Genomic DNA, 20,511 nt, shown 5'->3' with positions numbered 1-20,511 from the left:
AAAAAAGCCAAAGAAAGCTATTCGCTTTATTAAAAAAATTATGCGCTTGAAGGTGTGTGTTTGTTGCAATGAGAATATTTAGTTTGTGTTTGTTGTCCCGTTGTGCAACTCCATAAGTCCAGGGGGTTTTGCCAAGAAAGCTTTGCTTTAACAAAAACATGTTAATAGCATAGACAATTGTTTTCTTCACCCATTTGATGATGCAACTTTTCGGTAAATCAGAACCCTTTCTTCTGGCCTGCGAAATCTTATCAACTTTTACTTATACAGGCACAAGACTTCATGAGCTGGTAACAAGTAAGTCTAATAAATGTGCCTTTCTTATATAGCTGCACAGTTCTCATGATCAAACCACACTGTAATAAAATTTGTGACATCTTATGGAATTACGTAACACAGGCTGGTGCATATTGCACGTTTTCGCTGGCCTCTCCATGATCAGATGCTCCACAAGTGCACACGGAACTCATTCTGTCAGGTATGAGGAAGTTTGCAGGAGGCACCTAACAGCATGATGCCTCATAAAATTTAATTTTGGTGTTTTAGGTACCAAAACCATGATCTGATGATGAGGCACACTGTAGTGGGGCTCCTGATTAATTTTGACTACCTGCGGTTTTTTAATGTGCACCTAATGCACGGTACATAGGCACTTTTGCATTTTGCCTCCATCAAAATGTGGCTGCCGTGGCTGGGATTTGATCCCATGGAGCACAACGCCGTAGCTATTAGGCCACCATGGCAGGTCAGCATGGTACCTTGCTGCAAGTGTCACTATGAAGCATGCTTCAAGGCACAATATTTCGTAGCCATGCTAAGTTGGGCTGTGGGGGTGATTTAGCCCTTTAAAGATGGAAGACGAGCTCAACTTGTCAAGCGAAAACTTGCCAAAAAGACGAATGACAAGACCAGTTGGTCGTGTACTTTTTTTTGTTATTGCTCTTTGTGCAGGCCTGAAGACAATTTGAGCTCTTGTGCTGCTCTGTGCTTCTTCCAAATGGCTGGCTTTGTTTAGTGCTTATGGTAAACAACATCAGGTCGTGAAAGGAGCAGTTGAAGAGTGAAATTGGGGCATATACTCATTTGTGTGCGGTGAAGCCCACCTTCGTTAGTGTAAAAAAAAAAAAAAGTTTTGTTATTAAACTTCACCTTTCTGACAATTTTTTTTTTGTGGTCTTGCTTTATATCATCAGAATCGAGAGCATACATTAACTTGTGTGCAGTGAAGCCTACTTTTGTTACAGCATACAGAATGTTTTTCTTTTAAAGTAAAATTTACTTCCCGGACAAACATTTTTCACGTGCTCTTGCTCTATGTGACTATAAGACTCATTTGCATGCAAAAAAAAATAAAAATCCGCCTTTTTTACAAGTTTCATAATTAATTTTTTTTTTACTATCCTTGAATGGTTCAAGGTGTACTGACACATATTTTAAATGTTATAGAAACTCTACTAGTACATGCTTCTTGCATGTCAAAGGACAACACTTAACAGGAATGAAAGTTGAAGGAACACTATAAAATATTTTGATACTAAAGTTGTCTTGAAATGCCAGACCTGGCGCAATTGACATTACTATGCTATGACATCATGCACAGAGCAAAATTTGCTGACATCATGAGGGAGTAACACTAAGTATGATGGCATTGTTCACCAAAAAATAAACGACTGTTGTGCACATTTATTCTGGCTGCACTTGTGTGATAGCCACAAGAATCAGAGGGTTGGGGAGAGCCAATGTGTCATAACGTCATAATGCATCCACCTCCTGCGTACCAAAATCGAAAGTGGTTCATAGCAATGAGTATTACAGGAAATTATTCAAGGCTTTCTGACATGTACCAGCACTATGGTTAGGATAGTTCGAACTAACATTTAAAGAAAAAAGAAAGATGACAAAGGCAATGTCATGTCAGTACTCCTTAAACCAATGACCATGACCAGGTGACATTGGACTGACAATTGAATAACCTTCGCACAACAGGCCTAAATAAGTGGTGTGGCCTGTATAAAATTAACCTAAACCAACTTGAATGTTTATACGAACAGTATTTTAAAGGGGCCCTGAACCACCCTTCAGGCTTGGTGAAATAACATAGTTCACAGGTAGCATATGCTGCTGTGAACACCTCAGCAAAGTTTTGCTATCATACGCAGTGTGTGAAGCTCGCAAGCGGATCGCAAAGTCACCTTTCTCTCAAACGCTTTCTTGTCAACAGAAGGCCCTGTCCTCACTCTCTTCTGGACGCTTTAGTTTGTCATCAGACGCTTTATTTTGTCATTCCCTTAGACGGCTGCTATCGGCCGATAGCTGACATCAAGCCTCGGTCGGCTATATGGTGTGGATACCGCGGCCGCTGCAGAGTGCTGTCACGAGTCCGATGGCTAAGCACACTGCGGCTCGTTGAGGACAACTGCGTTTGGCTTATGTTTTGCACATCATAGGCACCAAAGGTGGAAGTCGTGGCGTCTATGTTAACATTCAAAATGAATTTGAACTGAACACCACGATGGCATTTAGAAGGCAGAGTGTTGTGGGCACGCCCTACTGTGCCGCAACTTTGGGAGTGCAAGGCATTGAAGAACGAATGGGAGCACAGTGGAGGCTGTGTTTGATAGCCAATAACTCTGTTTCTGCTGAATGCTATGAAGTACTTCTTGCGGCAAAGTATTTCTTAAATAGCCTATTTTCACTTGTAATGCCTTTCTCCACATGGATAAAAAGTAGTTCAGGGCCCCTTTAAAGTACGATTTATTTAAATTACAAATTTGGGTGTTATGTTTCCACACCTGTTTAAAGAGATGGCTTACTAAAGAAACGAAGAAAAAGAGAGAGACATCGAATAATAAGTGAAAAGTTGGACGCCTCATTGATTAGAATGTTGTCTTGTTCTCAACAATGATGTTGGTCTTCAACTCGTTCTTTTACTTCATACTGAGATTTACACAATGCAAGTGAATGGAATGTTACAGCCCAGGCCATCATGCAACCTGTCACCATTGTAGGAATAGACTTGTGATGGCAAAAAAAATATGCTAACTTATGATCTTTCTGAAAAAAGAAAGTATGAATGCAATAAAGCCAAAATAGAAAAAGCAGCAAGACACAAGTACATAGATTATTTTCTTTTTAGAAGAGTATTCCTTTGGGTACTGTACAACTACTTAGAAGGCACAAACCACTGCATCGCTTTTGACTTGCTAGTTAAAAATGCAGCAGGCAATGGAATCTCAATGGTTCCAAGAATAATAAATTGATGGACCTTGGACAAGTTGTACAAGTTGGTCTCATGACCCCAGTACACTGCGTCAATGAATTTCACCCGTAGTATTCAATGTGCATGAGTGCTTTTGCCCAACAGATTTACCTTCGGCGCTCCTGGTTATCAAACGTGGGGACTAACCTGGTTCCATGCCCTCCTGAGTGAGGCGTTGCAAATCTAGCTCACTATAGTACCGTGTCACTGAGTGAACTTCCTGAGAGTCTTCACCCATAGTCCGCCACTGCCACCCTAGGGCCGTAATCCATAGCTGGACCTGCTCCTTGTACGTATCGGGGAAGACACTTCCTTAGTTGATACCACTGCTGCAGTCGTGTCTAAGCCTTACCAGTGAGCTAACGAACCCGCCACAGCACCTCCTTGAGTGCGTCGTGAAGTAAGAACTTGAGCATTGCACAGGCCTACTTTTTAAGGCCTGGGCCCACTGATAAACTGCACATTACCCAACTGGGTCGGCACGGTGGAAGGCTGCTCTAAGCAGGCCCAAGTGAGAATAAATGTTAAAAAAGTTACCAACAGCCCCATAGACTGTATAGGAATAAAGCGACAGTTAAAGCAGTAAAGTTTTACAACTTTCATTTTGCTTAAGCCTTTTAATATAGCAATGGGATACAATAAAATATGCAGAAAAGTAAAATAGATACAAGATATGTAGATAGAAATTAGACACATTAGATCAAAAACTGTGCAAAAACAGAAGATTGCACAGGGACTCCTGCTTAAGGCAGGTACACCTTTCATTCATGGCATACCCATAACCACAACAAATTAACAAACACTATTGTAGCAATTGTCTTCTATTTCAGTGTTCGTGCTTTGACTTTTTCCACTTTCTGGAGTTTGTTTTCAGCATGTCATGCAGCTGAATAACTTTGGAAATACCTACAAAGATTGCGCAGCTACCCTGCTTCTCCACAAGAAAAATAGAAAATCAGCTATCAAGGGGTCAAGTAAGAAGGCACAACCTTTCCACTACTATTAACTGCATGCTTAGAAGAAGCACTTAAGCTATTAGATTGGGAAGGCTTCTAGCTTCTGCTGTCTCAACAACCTTCAGTTTGCAGATGACATTGTCCTGATCAGCAACACTGGGGATGAAGTGCAACAAATGATTGAGGACCTTAACCAAGAAAGTGGAAAAGTAGGGTTAATAATGCAGAAGATTAACATGCAGAAGACAAAGGTAATGTTCAATAGCCTGGCAAAGGATCAAGAATTCATGATCACCAGTCAGCCTCTAGAGTCTGTGCAGAAGTATGTTTACCTAGGTGAATTACTCATAGGGGACCCAAAACATGACAAGGGAACTTACAGAAGAATAAAAATGGGTTGGAGTGTATACAATAGGCATTACCAAATCCGGACTGGGAGCTTACCACTGTAGTTGAAAAGTGCACAATAATTGCATTGTACCGGTGCTAACATATGGGGCAGAAACTTGGAAGTTAACAAAGAAGCTCGAGAACAACTTGAGGTCTGGAGCAAAGAGCAATGTAACAAAAAACATTAGGCATAACATTAAGATACAGGAAGAGCACGGTGTAGATCAGAGAGCAAATGGGGATAGCAGATATTTTATTTGACATTAAAAGAAAAATATGCGGATCTTATGCACTGTGGGATTCGATGTAGGCAACACTTTCTGAGCTGCTTGCTTTGATTGGCGATAATTAGTGGGGATGTTGACGGCAAATGTTTAGTTTATTCAACATTTAGTCCAATACGAGAGTGGTGAGTTGATGTTAAACATTACTTTGCGTGTACCACTTCTGTTTGTATGCGAAGTGCACAGAACACAGAGGGAGAGGCGTTTGTTTGAGGTGTTCTTGCATGCCATACTTAACCTACAAGAGGGTTGAGCGTTGCATTTTCTCACATGGCACAATGCATCATGGCCAAAGTATAAAACTTTCAGTTGTATTACGGAGCTGTATGTGCCAAAGCCATAATTGGGTTACGAGGCATGCCGTAGTGACGGACTCCGGATCAATTTTGATACCGTGGTGCTATTTAATGTGTCCCTAAATCGAAATGCACGAGCCTTTTTATTTTGCCCCAGTTGAAATGCGGCCACTCTGATCGGGATCAAACCCGCAACCTCGAGCAATGCCACAAAAGTGTTGATTTGACGTGCGACCATTTACGTAATGTCGCCTAGGCTCCACAGTGCACTTTAACATGGCTCTGCTTGTGTACAGCGTGTGTAAGCTGTCCGTCGGATAAATTTGTATGGTGTTTATTTTTCAGAAATGGCAGAAAGATACTGTACCGTACCTTGAACTTAAATATATCCAGTTCGCCCGCAACCGCTGTCGTGTCTATAGAAGTAGCGTTTCCTTGCCTTCTCATGTTACCTTATTCTTATCTACGCCCCCCCCCCCCCGCATGGGAACAGCTAGCGAAGAGTTGCAAGGCTGTTATTCACTTGTTTTGCGACTTCTACCCATTCTCTGCTCGCTCTCCGCCTCCTATCTGCCATTCCATCTAGCTTCCCTCTGGTCTTGCATGTTACCAGAAAAGTATGCACTGCAGTTTCTGCTATGCTTTAGCAGAGGGTCACGGATAATTACAGCTGTCAAGAGGCTAATGTGGCGACGTAGATGGAGATCCAGAGGGTATTGTGCCTATGCAACGTGATGGAAAGGTCCAAAAAAGTTTCTTTTTCGCGTCGACCTTCCTCTCTGCCGTGCTCCTGTCATGCATACACAAGTTCCGAACCACCTCTTGACCACAGTGTGCCAGGTGGCGACGGCGTTATGTATACACACGCTCTGACCCCCCACCCGACGTGGTGTGCCAGGCAGCAGCGGGTGGCAGCGGCAGCAGCAGCAGCAGTGGTGGGAAAGTCGAAGGAAGAGGCAAAGAAAGCTTCGCTTTAAAAAATGGGAGCTAGGCAGGCCATGTAATGAGTATGGCAGATAACTGGTGGACCATTAGAGTTACAAAATGGGTGCCAAGGAAAGCGAAGTGCAGTTGACATTGGCAGAAAATTAGGTGTGGTGATGAAATCAGGAAATTTGCAGGCGCAAGTTGGAATCAGCTAGCGCAAGACAGGGGTAATAGGAGATCACTGCGAGAGGCCTTCGTCCTGCAGTGGACATAAAAATAGGCTGATGATGATGCAGCTGATAGAATGCATCAGTGTTTTCTTACACGCCCCTTCATCACGTAAGAGGAAATCAACGCAATAGTGCATACATTACAAAGCACACCAACAAACAGCGTCACTGCAATTGTCTCATTTGTGCTTCACCTTTTATCACTTTCTTGAATGAGCTTGCAGCATGTTCCTTTGTGTGGAGGGGCTTTTGCTGCACAAAGTGGAGCTAAAGTTCCATCATGCATAAATAAAGGCCAGCACACGGCCTGCTGGACTGCTCAAATACTACTTAAGCCTGGCCTGAAAGAAGTCCGCAGTGCCTAGCCCATGGGCCGAGTTGGGTTTTTGGCTCGGTGTGGGCCTGTGCAGTGCTCTAGTAGGGACACGCTTGTTTTGTTTTTAGACTTTAGCTAGCTGGTCTCGCGCACATTAGGCCAAACCCTGACAGTGTTCGCATGTATCTGCCAGGTTGTGGCTTTCTATGGCTGTACTCTTATTATGTGCCTCAAGTGCACTAGTCAACCATCGCTTGTCGCTCTGTTCAGGTTGTACAAGTGTGTACAATCTAAGGCCAGCATTGCCCCCCACAACAAGAATGAATGCATTGAAAAGAGATGCGGGAGCACACTCATTAAAACCAACCAAAAGTAGACAACACTCATGTCAATGGATGATATTCCCAAGGAGGTGAGACACAGCTATAGCAGCATGGAACAGCAACTGAGAGGGTATGCCACAGCTTGAGGAGAGCAATTTTCTGCCACTTGTAACACTTTTAATGTACAGAGCATATGCAGCATAGTGTAAATGGAATCAGCATTGCAATGCTGTGGAAGTAGTATGGTACAGTAGAATCTCAATAATTCAAACTCGAAGGGGCCTGAAAATTTGTTCGAATTAAAAGAAATTCGAATTAAAGGAAGCTAAATGAATGGAGGACTTGCCTGCTGTGGTGCATGTGCACTGAGCTAACCCACGAGTGGGAAGTTCCAGAAGATTTATCCACACGTACTTACACATAGTTGATGTCCGATTTTTCGGACTCCCTAGGGGCCGCGAAAACGTCCGAAAGAATGAATGCATGCCTTTTACTGCCCCCAAGGGCTCAAATCACCACAGGCATGTCTCAAATAGCCCCAAAGGCCTGCCAGTACACTTATTAGGCATATCGGTGCTCGTATTGTGATAGGAGACAGCGGGTGCACACGTGTATAATTAAAGGAAACATACCATGTCCAGTGACAACTGCTCATTCTAACTTTTGGTATGCTTCACAGCGTAACAGTGCTACATTGGGGCAAAGCTGACTTTCGGGAACCGGTATTAAGCAATGCACTTTGCTTTCCGCGCTCCGAAGCCATTGGAAAGGATTACAAAGGCAGAGTTGATGCCATTGCTAACAGCGGCGAATTGTCGAAGTGAAAAACACAATACCGAAGAACAAGACTCTTGGCAGCGAACGTTGAAGCAGCTAGTCCTTGCATCGCCGCGGTGTGGCTCCGGCGGCCAGCGGATCTGCGTGCGAGAGCGCCTGCTCGAGGTGGCGAGATAATCAAAATAGCGGAGGTGGTGGCTTCGATTAATGCCGTTCCAGACCTGCGGTCATGGCAAAAAGTCCAGAAAATCGGATGGCGAAGGTTGGCGAAAGATGCCGGGGCGCTGGTGCGGTGAAGGCATTTGAATTATCGGGCATGTCCGAAAAATCGGCCATTGACTGCACAGGACACCCGTTACTAACAGAAGCGGTGACGTGGGCCAGCACATTAATTTATGCCACGTTTTTTTCTTCTTCGTGCACAGCGTTGCGGCATCTCTTTTAAGCTCTTCCTCTATGGCGGGGTCAGAGGAATGCTGGTCGGAGGCACCGCTGTGGGATTTGGCGCACTGCTGAGAGCATTGTCGTAGCACAGTACGTTCGAATCAATCAGCGCAAATGCTTGCACGTTCAAATTACCGGGCATTTTTGCCCGTTGGAATACACATAACTTTGGTGGGACCACAGCGTCAGTTCGAATTAAGCGTGTTTGAATCAACGAGATTTGACTGTATATGAAGTCAGAGCAGCTGCGAAGAAGAAATGTGACTAACTGGCAAGTCAAAAGTGATGTAGCGAGCTGTGCCTCTTAATAGCTACAGCACATGACGAGACCTAAAGCATTACACCAAAACAGTAGTGCAGACCAGCAGGAACCTGGGTTCATATTTTGCAACAGTTCTTTCCATATTTTTCTTTTTGTCCATTATTACGCAGATGAAAAGTAAGACATGAACATAACGGGAACTACGATAGAAGCTTACATGACAAACCAGTACATACATTTATAATGTCGCACTACTGTTCCAGAGACAAAACATTCAGGAAAGCAGTGCTTTTCAATAGCAGATAGGATACTTTACTGAGTGTCTTAAGAACAGTATGTAAGAGACCATCTTCTAAACATTATTTTTGGGCACAAAAGGAGACACACAAAGGAAAGACACACACATACACACAAAGCGCCACTTCCAACTCATTTAAAGGCTCACAAGGTGAGAACATAGGGCTCGATTTTTGCACATGTACAACACAAGGCGCAGATGTTGCGACAGTGCTGTTTGTGTTTTCTTTGTATCTCTCCTATCACTTCGAAAAATAATGTTTAGTAGACCCCACAAACTTGCCTAAGAAGGAGTCCTACTGAGGCAGTCTTCACTAGGAAGAACACACAGTGCAGTTAACTATTTGATGGTCAATGCCTTAAATATGTGGCACCACGAACAAATCTCAAATGGTCGATGCCGTATATTTATGGTGCCATCTGTATGTTTGAAAAATGGAATAATTTTTCAACTCTTTGTTGCCAAGCAAGTGCACAGCACCCTGTGTGGATACAAGTAATTTTTTATTTGCTTTGTAGTCTCTTGGTTTTCATACCAAGACTTCTTTACGCTAGCTTTTCAGTGAGCGCGTCCGTGCATGCGGCAGTTATTTTTGGTTTCATCTTGCGGGCTGTTTCTATTCATTGCAAACGTAAAAACTTGTGTTTATCTGGTTTCTAATCTCTCGTAGGGTCACCACTAGATCCTCGCCCGTCTGTTGCTCATAGGAGTGCAATTACATCTGTTCAGAGGTGGGCACTGGTATGGATACAAACAGTGCTGTCATGCCTGTGTTTCTTTTCTCGAGACTTGGGTTGAGATACCCCTTGTCGGCAATGCAATGAAGGATTACTGCCAGTTTCTGACTCGTTTGGGTTTTGTGATTGGCGCACAACCATCTAGTTTTCTTGCGTGCGCTCACATGCACTGTTCGATTACACTGTGAGCATGCGCACTGGTTGCTCGGCTGAAAGTGAGACAAGTGGCGATTTCTGCAATGCAGAATACTACCCAAGTGCTGAATCAGAATATATATATTTCAGTGTATGTACGTTTTTTGTTGTTATAAAAGTATTTATGTTAGCGTATGTATATTCATGAATAGATAATGCATGTTTACCTACAAAAAATATTTTTTGTCCCTTTATGGTCACTCTAAAAACATTGCGGTACATTTTTTTTAGAAATAGGTCAGGCTGCTGATTTTAAATCTGCAATAAAAAAAATTAGATATCAAAAAGTTGCATTTGCAAAAAAAGAAAAAAAAATCGCCTCTCAAAGGGTTAACCAGACTGCACAGAAGAGGGTATGGCATCCCTAATGCTCATACGCTGTAAGTACAGAAAATGGCCACGGGAGTTTAAGGAAAGCTGAAACACTTTTCGAAAAAAATGAGTTTCCTGCGGCATTCTACAGTTTTTAGTCCATTGAACATGAATATCTAGTTTAAAAAGGGCGGAAACAAACGCAAGCAGCTGTTCTTTGCAAGAAAACGCGCACCAGCGCCTCAGGGCATTGCGCGAACGCCGCTCTTGCCCGTGATTGGTCGGGACCGCTGTGACGTCATTCACGGGGATCACCGGTCGGCGCCGCCGTTTCAGAGCGTGTATAGGTGTTCTGTGGTAGCACGCTGTTCTGGTCTGGCTTCACAGGCGAGTTGTAAGCATTATGGAACGTTCTCGCTGTCTCGGACAGCTTGTATTTTCGCCTTACATGTTCGAACCGACAGCCGATACAGAAAACGATGGAGGAAACGACGATGTTGAGTGTGCCAACAGCGAGAATGATGTGTGCACCTTCTCGCGCATTGGAAATATTAGCTGGTATGTATGTTTTTTTATGTAGCTCCACGTTGCAATGACAGGAGAAAAAAAAAAAAAAAAAGCGCTAAAGTGTCACTGGGGAACTTGCTGCTGGAAGAATGCCGAAGCACTAACTTCTCGGGTGCAATTAATTCCGCGATGTCAAGCACCTTGCCGCTGCTTGTCTAAAGTTTGGTGGTTTTTAGCATGTTGACACACGATTGCGAACATAAGTACCGCATTTCAAAGCGCGCACATACAGTGCTGCGAGGTACAGTCATAGAAGTTGCTTATCATACACATCCAGATCAAGATGACCAGGGGGATTATACGTGCAATATTCAGACTATGGTTCGACGACTTTGCGATTGTGGCTCGATCAAGAATCGGTATGCGTGCTGCATGCTAGTGTTAACATACAGATATTAGGCAGTTTTAGCACCGCCGTGTGGTAAACACGGTAACCTTAAGGTAACTGCAACCGTACGTCGAATGTCGCTAGGCAAGCCTAGCAACGCTAGCAACAACGCGTTTCCGCATTGGTCATAAGGCTATCCGGCTGCACTAAAACTGTGTTGCCAGACGTTCACGGCTGAAAATGTTCGCATTTCTCGAGTATATCAATGTGGGCACCGGAACACCGAAATTGGAATACCGATTGCCCGCATTATTGTCAAGCTCCGATGATAATCCCTATTGCGGAAGTGGTACGAGCACAGCACAGTTGATTTCGTCGGCACGAAATTCTCTCTCCTCACCGCACGGACCCACTGCGCTGCAAGCTTGTTGTCCTTCTGGAACATGTGAAACACCACATCGTCTCGCCCACATGTGTTCGCACAGCTGAATGCTGCACAGAACGAGGGCATGTTGGGCACCCTTGGCTGTAGGCACTCACGCAGCACAGAAGGGAACCACAGTTAACGAAAATTGCAAAAGAAAGCAAACGTAAGCGGCGGCAGATCTCTCAAAGCGTCGTTTAGTAAAGCGCAGGACGGAAAGAAACACGCCAGCACATGCCGGCATGCCAGTCCGCCGGCACACTCCCCGGGAATGACGCCACTCTCGCTGGTTCTCTCCTCCAGCTGCCTCCTCACCCGGTACTCCGGGAAGCGACGGGGGCGTGTCCGCGGGGGGGATTTAAAGCAATTTCCACACCTTATATTAAAAAATGAAGAAAGAAATTTCAGAACTGTAAATTAATAGGTCCGTTCTTCCCAATCCCAGCAATTCATGGAATTTGAAAACCGTTTCAGCTTCCCTTTAATGCCAGCAGGCCAGGCAGCATGTTTTGCACCTGCTTGCTATATATGTTTGGCAGTAGAAACTCACTTTTCAGGAAGATCTGGGTATTTGATCCTCAGCTCTTGGTTTTTAAGCACCCTTTTCTCAAAATTGAGTATAAGTTTCTTGAGATTCGTGTCATCAAGAATGTCAACCTGAATTTGAAAAAGAAGAAAGAAGAACATCAGAAGAAAAACGAAAATTAGGAGGGTAAAAAGTTGAACGCCATGCACACAACACATACAAATACACACAATAAGGGTGACAAGTTTTCAGGCTCATGGAAGTGAAATGGGGGTTGTAGCCCACCAAACTTCATAGGGTTAGGCTAAATACATGTACTGGGCAAAGGAGATATTCCCATAAACAACCAAACCTTCGTTTACATTTTCACAGGAATAGCTCATGCATGTATATAGCTAAGTATTAATGATCAAGCATCAAGAATATAAAGATACCCGTCAACCTGCAAACTTTAACATTCTTAAATATCTCATAGACAAACATCAGACAGGAGGCAGGGGAGAGGAATAGAATGCATTTTTAATGTTTTCTTTCAGCAGACACCTTTCGAGGGACACATACGTACTTTAGTAATTATGATTAACCTTTAGGTGCAGCACACTTTGAACAGTCGATACTGACAAGCAACACACTGTTTTCATATCCAAGTGATTTTTTAGTTACTACATTGCTGTTCACAATTTTGCTTGATTCAGGAACTTGCCTGAATAAACTTGCTCCAAGCAGGCACCCATCTGGGGTCCTTTTATGACCATCAGAGGCTTTCCAATGGAAGGATCGGGGATCGACGAGTAAAACTTTTTCATGAACAGAATTTATTTCTCATAAAAAGAATGATTCCGAATTTGTAAAGCTTAAAAAAAAGAAAGGGAGAGTGGCAGGTATATATAGGCTAAGACATCAAAATTAATGCATACATTAAAGCTCGACTGCATCCTTCAACAAATGTGCTCTTCTCTACTTTTCTTTCATCCATAGTCATCTAATGTTTGGAATAATTGTCTGAGGAAACATATCTTTGTTACACTTCATCTGTTCAGCGCATTCAGAACACTGCTACCTGCATTATTACATACAATCTACGTCGCTCTAGTGCTCTTAACTTGCACCATCAATATTGCATTTTATCCATGCGCAACTCGTTTTTACTTGTTTATTCTATAGAGGGGCCCTGAACCACTTGTTATCGAAGAGGAGAAATGCATTAGAAGTTAAAATAGGCTATTTAAGAAATACTTTTTTGCAAGAAGTACTTCAATGAGATCAGAAGAAGCGGGGTTATAGGTAATCAAACATGGGCTTAGCGCTGCTTTCGCTCCTTCTTCAATTCCTTGCACTGTGAAGGCTACAGCAGAGTGGGGCGTGCGCACAACGTCTTCTAAATGTCACCATGGCGAGCAGTTCAAATTTAATTTTGCATGATAACATAGACGCCACTACTTCCTGATTTTGGTGCCTACTGTGTGTTAAATGTAAGCTAAACGCGGTTGTTCTCATCGAGCTGCAGTGCACTTAGCCAGTGGATTCGTGGTGGTACCCAGCGGCGGCTGTGGTATCTATGCTACATAGCAGACCGCAGCTACGAATAACAGCCGCGTATGGGAATCCGCTTTAATACGAAATAATGTGTCCAGAAGAGATGGAGGAGCAGGCTTCTGTTAAAAAGAGAGTATTTGAGAGAAAGGCGACTTGAGCTTGTGAGCTCCGTGCACTGCATACAACAGCGAAACTTGGCTGAGATGTTCACAGCAGCGTATGCTACCCGCGAAATATGTTAATTAACCAAGCCCGAGGGGAGGTTCAGGGCCTCTTTAAGGTTAATAACAATGAATCGCCATATGAATTGAGTGATAAGGATTTATTGCACAATACTTTCAGCCCTCGTTTTGCATCCAAGATAAATTTATTATTGCCAAGCGTGCATAATAATTACGCTTCAAAAGCTCTGCCACTTACAGCTACATCCTTTTGGAGTTATCTACCACTGCATATAAAGTAACTCACTGGATATAAAATATCACTATTGTCATTTAAAAGAGCTCTCAAAGCCTTTTTTTCTAATACATGCTCTCAATCTGTGTAACAATCGTTCTGGTTTTGTTTTTCCCGCCTATTTTATACGTATGTATTTTGAACAGATGTATTTGTATCTTAAATCTTTAGAAGTGCTTCACCTTGTAAATCTTTTGCACAGTATTGCTGCCTTCTTCATGTAAGTTTGCAATTGTAAACTTGATTGCAAGTCCTGTTGCAGTTCTTGGATTACGGGACCTTAGTCTTTAATGCCATATGGCCCCTGAGGTATTTGAAATAAATAAATAAACAAATAAATATTTTTGTCTATATTACACTCAGGTCACATGGGCAATTGCGATCTCGAATGATCCCGATCGATCTCAATCATGATCGAAAGTGCCCATGTGACACTGGCATATTATAAAAAAATAAAAACAAACTTCAGCACAACCGAACCAGACACACACACTCACAATTATGCCCCTTCATGGCTGTCGCAATGTTTTGTTGAGGAAAATTTTTCTAAAAATGTTCAAAAATCAACACTTATGCTAGTGACACTCGTTGTAAATGTTCGAATTATGGCCAGAGGCTCTCGCGCATTGCTCATACAGAGGGAATTGCCACATTCTTTGCCTAGGCTGAAAGTGATGGTTACTTCACTGATAGTTCATGAGTATGCACTATGCCACGAATGGCATTTAAGTTTTAATGCCACTAAGCATGTCCATGTGGCACCCCGCGAATGGCATTAAAATTTAGGGCATTAGCAATTAACGACATTTTCTGTGCCCGTGTGGCATGGGTATAACTTTGCCCACTACTCCACAGCAATGCAGAGAGGGCTGTCACCCACACAGAGTTGCGAGAAGACTTTCTGCACATGCACTTAAATGCGGAGACGCCAGGTGGATACTGATGATGGCCAATGTTACCAAATATATCAAACTATTGCAACAATCATTGCCGCACAAAAAAGATACTGTGGCACTGAGTATTCGCTCCATCATAATACCATTAACGTGAATCGACGCTACATACACGTGAGGACTACGTGAGCTACAGACAACCAAAAACATGTTCAAATCTTGGCGACATTTCTGAGACAAGTTTGGCGGCACTACGCTAGTCAGACAAAGCGTTAGCACGCACTGATTTCCTTCTTCAGTAGTGATGTTCGGTTTGTCAGTGCGAACTAGAGCACACGACAACTTGGGTACAAAGAAATTTGATCTTGCACAGCTGCTAATATTTCCCACTTCAGACAGCCCACAATTTGCACGACCACAGTTTATGAGAATGGAAGAAATATGCAGAGCATACGCTGGCATCAGGCTCTGGGGCATCCGTGGGTTCTAGCATGATCCTAGACGCGGGCTCTGGGTCATCCCGCACAGGAGCTGCGATGAGAGCATAAAGAATTGCGTAATGAAAACAAATAACTGTCGCTTCAAAGGTTCCCTCGCTTTCTTACCAAAACGGGAAACTCTCATCGTTCCACCCGCATTGGCGCTGTGCTGCAGGCGCTTTCTCGGTCGTGTGTCCGCAGTTTCCTCATCATCTTCCAAGCCCCGCTTTGGCTCCTTGGCAGGCTTGTATTAAAAGATAAAAATGTGCAAAGGTCTTCGTGATGGCTACTTCAAAAACACATCAACAAATTAAAACACAAGATCCTCAGCTTACCTTGTAATTTAAAAGCTCCCCGACGTCCATTTCCAAATACTCATAGATGATTGCGCCGAAAACCAGAAACAGAGCAATGTTTTTATACTAAAATATTTTTAGTATTACGCAGAAAACGTTTAAGTACATTGCTGTCTGCAAAAAATAAGTAAAATATTTTGAAAAACAAACTTTTTTTTAAAATCTGGAGTTTCAGGTTTTATGAGCATTGTAATCAATGGCTGTCTTCTGGTTGTTGTGTTCGGGTGTCGGGCTCTGAGCAATGTTAGTAGTTTTCTCTTATTTTATGCGCGATGCTCGTTGTGCATTCAGTTTTGCTTGATCTGTGGTAAGACACTGAGTGTTGAGTTTGTTTTGTTGAATGTGCTCAGTTCGTAGTTTTTGTGAACCTAGTGCGACCGGCTCGTTCAACTTGCCATCATGTTAGGCCTAGGCGCGGTGAAGTGCGCCCGCAAGTGCGAGGTGCGTTTTCCGCAAGAAACCAAACGTGGGCTTGCCTTGCGAACTTGCCGTTAAGGGAAGCGAAAGCGCACTGTAATTCTCACATGCTTGACACGCGGTAAGTGTGAATATTGTACTAAAAATACGCAGGAGTAAAGCGTGCTTGTTACACTGCGCATCCGTTTATGCAGTGGAATTGTGGAATCAAGTGAGATTCTTTTGTCTAAGTTTTGTGCATTGTTTCGCATGTTTGCTCGTGCCCGCCCCTGCGAGAACACAAAACTTGCTGGTGACGGAACAGAGCTTGCCTGCAGTGTTGATGCATCCGTGATTTACCTCGTGTTCGCAGTTGAACCGTTGGTGATGCTTGCGAGTAACAGGTTGTCGGAAAGCTCAAGCACCTAATAATGTTCATGTATATTCCCGCGACCGCTCAGTTGCCTTTCGCTGTCCCTGAAACCCTTGCGTGAATGAAGCAGCTAGCGAGCGATTTCGCTTGAGAGGTTGCGTGTGCAATTTTGGTAGTAAAGGCCCCGTTAAATTTCGTCGTTCTACTGAACCAATCCCACCGTTTGTGTTGTTCATTTTTAACTGCCATTTTAAAATTAAATATATGTATTTGCGCGTTCCTGTGTGTTTGAATCCAGGATCAGTTTTTGTTATTAGGATTGCGTTTGAAGCCAACTCGCCCTGTGATGTCGGTACTGTTGTTTAAATTTTGTTTGTTTGGTAATTATATGGTGAACTAATGCTATAAACTAAAGATGTTGTCGAAGCGCAAAATTTTATTTTGTAAATTTTCATGGGCATGTCACAGGGCAAGGGAGCGAAAGCTTCTGTCGGGAATTGGGCAGATGTGCAGCCACTTGCATACATTTGTCTAGGCGCGTGAAAAGTTATCCTACATAGGTGTTAGACAACGAAACAAAAATTAGCAAGAAAATAAGAACTGGAGTTTAAGGTACACAACAGCTGATCTGACAAAACAATAGACCACACGCGGGCATGCTCTTGACTGGTTTCGAGGTGAGAACGCTAACTGTAGTGGCAATAGCAAGTTATGCTATGAAAATTATTTCGTCATGCTCAACGTTTCAAGGCAGTGCAATTGAAGCGGAAATTTATGCGTTATACGTCCTGCGCAACTCCATGCCTTTGACGGCAGGTGCCACTGATCGTTACCAAGTACGAAACAATTGCGAATGGTCCGGCAACAATGTGGGTCTATTCCTACTCGAAAGGCACCGCGCACGAGGCCCCGGAGAGCGGGAGGCGGCCGAGGCTAGCGGAATCACGTGAAGCTCCTTCCTTAATTTTTTTTCCCTTCCCCATATTCACAATGGTGGAGTGAACCAACACCACCTAGACAAGAGTTCTCTAGAGGGTGTTGAGGATGGATGGATGGTGGCTATACCCTTTGTAACGGGCGGCGGCTGGCGCCACATCGCAACCCGATGTGCACAGGGTTTCTGGCAATATGCAAAAAGTCTACACTTTCCATTTCCTTAAGCAAAGATGTTTCCTTGTACGAGCTGCATTTGGCATACATTAATAGCTCCCCGATTCCTTAGTGTAAGTTTATCTATGCATATATTTATCGTAAAGCTATTTTCCATACATAGGTTGTTTCATTGAATTCAATAGGCTACAATTTCTGAATGAATGCCTATCTACCTTTACTTTAACTTGTATTCAAAATTTTGTAAAAGAAAGATACCTGCTTGAAAATTACAAACCTTAATTGCTGTTTCTTTATAGACCAGTATTTCCAGAAGGAAGTTGAATTTAACATTTGCTTTGATCTCGTACTGGCTCTGTGGTTGAGGTTATGTGCTTGCTGTTTGGCCACTGCTTTCTGATAGAAACAATGCAAGAAGATTTTTCTTAGGTTTAGGTGGTACGGTAAAGTTCGAGTGCCTCTCCTCCTGCATCTCTCATGGTCTAGCTGTTGCCCTTGGAGGTAAGGTCCACTCTGTTAATGAGCATTGTTGTGAGTGGGTTATTCAACTTACTGTAACTCATGGGCAGCCATATGAGAAAATCGCTTGCTTTAGAACACACTTTTCAGAAAGTAAGTTGGCGAGGGTGCTTTATTTGTCCCCGGGGCATAACCTCAGTAGAAATGATTCAGAGATAAAATGCAGTGTAGTCGAAAACTACACAATGAGTGTTTTAAAGGAAATGACTCCTTCCGTGTGTCTTGATTAGTTTCCTTCACAGCCCTAACTTGTTCCATTGCATTTCAGATTTTGGGTTTACTTCATGCTCGGCTCAAGCTGTAGTAATCAGTTGTGTTAGCCAGGTTTAATGTCACCCTTTAAGAACGAAACCTCTGTAAAGCCATTTCAGTGAATATTTTGGGGGATGGTTTTCAAGTGTTGGGAAAGTTTCATGTGTGCTGTGTATGAAATATAACTGTGCTACTGAAGTGGTGCTTAGGAAGGGGGAGTGCATTGAAAGTGCAGGCCTGCAAAGCAGAGCTTATAGCTGCTGCATATAACTCACTAAAAGTACTCATTTAACTTCATAGTTATGGTGTGATTGAGATTGGCACTCTGTGGCAGGAACGCATTAAGTGATTTAAACCTGCTTAGCACAAAGTTCTGTTTGGGTAAGGGGCAGTTCTACACTTGTGCTTTGTTCAAGTGCTGTGGTCAGTGCAGTACCTATGCTTTTCAGTCATTGCTCTGTTGGTGGCTGCTGAAGCGCTTCACAACTATAAGAAACATGCAGTGTGATTGCATAGGATCATTTAAAGGCCAACTGCAGCGAAATTTTCAACCGCTTAAAAAGCCCAATTTCAGATAATTTAGACATGCAGTAGCCTCTGTGCAAAATGTTACGCTTAAAATACAGGTCAATCCATCAAAAAGAGGTCGCAAAAGTCGGTGTTTTTCATACCGAAACCGAAAACAATACAAAAAACTCCGCCGTTATCGCCCGGGGGGAAGTGACGTACGCCGTAATCGCCCAGGGGAAATGACGTACAGTGAAGAATGTGAAGAACCAGCGCCCGTGCAGTCTGGGTTCTATTCTGGACATTCCGACATTTTCTTCGATGCGTGACGTAGACGCGACGCGTACAAAATAGCGCTGATGGGGCCCCGTTTTGCTTTCGTAACGTGACGCAAACTTGACGTTTTGCCTAAGAAACTGAAATGAAGACACTGAACCTAAGGGTCTCAGTAAAGCAAAACAGTTTTCCTCCGCAGTAAAAAAAGCAGCTAGCTCAAAGCGCATGATGATTCCGCCGAAAGCGCTTCTCGCTTCCGTCGTCTGCTTCATTAGCTGGGATGCGTGTCCCCGGGAAGCGTATTTACAATTAATTGAAACAACGTGTTACTATTTCGCATTATTGACGGCGCCTCCAGGACACCAAAGCGGCAACTGGGACATCAAAGCTGGAACCCGGACTGGTCCGTGGGTTGGGGCTCGCCGAGGCCTGCGCGTGCCAGGGGTGTATAAGATCGGCCGTCCGCTCTCGCGGACAGCCATTTTTTTTATGCGAACACCCCCTGCCACGCTTCGGCCTCCGCGGCCCCAACCCACTAGCCGCCCTGCTTCCAGCTTTGATCCCCCCGCTACCCCTTGGGTGCCCTGGAGATCCTGCGCCGCCTGCATTATAACCTCAGGTGCTCTCCTGAGGCCTCCGGTTACATGTGCCCTGCTGGAGCAGTGCTTGTAAAAAACGCAATCTATCGTCGTGACGAAAAAAGCGACCCGCGACTATACAACGCCAGTCAGAACCTTGCACCTTCAGACACAGCGACCACCAAATGGGGCGTCCGTGCCCACTGGGGCGGCACCTCACCGCGCGGGCAGCCAGCGGCGGAGCGTAAACAAACTCACCGCACTCCGCAATGCCACGAGGCGTTCATTTGAGGGATCGCCAGTCGTTTGTGCGAAGGCGCAAGTAAGAGCGGGCGCGAGAGAGAAACTCTGGGGGCTTTTGCTCCTTGAATATATGACTCTGCCTAGGCACTACGGAGGAGGTTTTCTAGCGCGTGTTGTAGGTGTTTGTCCCTAGGCGTGCCGGCATTGCGTAGCGGGGTCGACTTTGTTTACGCTCAGCTGCTTGCTGCCCGTGCGGGCAGATAGATTGGATTTTTTACTCTTAGACAGGTACACCCTTTGGGGTGTATATCTGGCACAATAATCGTCATCTGCCTTGCTTGCGTTTCATTTCCTGAAAACGCCGCGCCCGCTACTTTCCTGTCGGGAATGCTATGTCATGCTGATAACACGCCTGCCATTCGTTACTGGGAAGTTACCGTTACCGGGCTCGCCGCGTTAAAGAAAGGAAATGCGGACAAGACAGATGACGATTATTGTGTGGCAAAAGGGTGTAATTTTGCTTGAGTGTACAAGCACTGCTCCAGGAGGGCACATGTAACAGGCAAACGGAGGAGGCCCCAGGAGAGCACCTGAGGTTATAATAAAGCAGGCGGCGCAGGATCTCCAGGGCACCCAAGGTGTAGCGGGGGGATCAAAGCTGGAAGCACGGCCGCCGAGGCCTGCGC

At 44.1% G+C, this 20,511-nt stretch overlaps 2 protein-coding genes across 16 annotated transcripts in view; one reads left to right on the top strand and one right to left on the bottom strand.

Annotated features, from left to right (window-relative positions):
* LOC126547065 (beta-catenin-like protein 1) overlaps positions 1 to 15,624 on the bottom strand; it is a 156,746-nt gene extending 141,122 nt beyond the window's left edge. Inside the window, exons 1-4 of one of the 2 annotated variants that reach the window (XM_055062722.1) lie at positions 15,551 to 15,624; positions 15,342 to 15,459; positions 15,191 to 15,267; positions 11,876 to 11,982 (exon numbers count right to left, since the gene is read on the bottom strand). In XM_055062722.1, the coding sequence (XP_054918697.1) occupies positions 11,876 to 11,982; positions 15,191 to 15,267; positions 15,342 to 15,459; positions 15,551 to 15,580 (332 nt within the window). In that variant the 5' untranslated portion in view covers positions 15,581 to 15,624. The remainder of the gene's footprint in view (positions 1 to 11,875; positions 11,983 to 15,190; positions 15,268 to 15,341; positions 15,460 to 15,550) is intronic. The other variant, XM_050194912.2, reaches the window with a different exon arrangement.
* Positions 15,625 to 15,744: 120 nt separating this feature from the next.
* LOC126547062 (uncharacterized) overlaps positions 15,745 to 20,511 on the top strand; it is a 273,332-nt gene continuing 268,565 nt past the window's right edge. For 6 of the 14 annotated variants that reach the window (XM_050194900.3, XM_055062717.2, XM_050194903.3 and 3 more), the window contains exon 1: positions 15,771 to 16,109. The gene's annotated coding sequence lies outside the window, so the exon portion shown is untranslated. Of the gene's footprint in view, positions 16,110 to 17,879; positions 17,952 to 20,511 lie in introns of those variants that run through there. The other 8 variants (XM_055062715.1, XM_055062714.1, XM_055062718.1 and 5 more) reach the window with 8 other exon arrangements.

Source organism: Dermacentor andersoni, chromosome 1 (genome assembly GCF_023375885.2).
Source record: "Dermacentor andersoni chromosome 1, qqDerAnde1_hic_scaffold, whole genome shotgun sequence".
In the NCBI taxonomy this organism is placed as follows: Eukaryota; Metazoa; Arthropoda; class Arachnida; order Ixodida; family Ixodidae; genus Dermacentor; species Dermacentor andersoni.
Note: the sequence above shows the minus strand (reverse complement) of the source record. Positions and strands in the feature narration are given on the sequence as shown.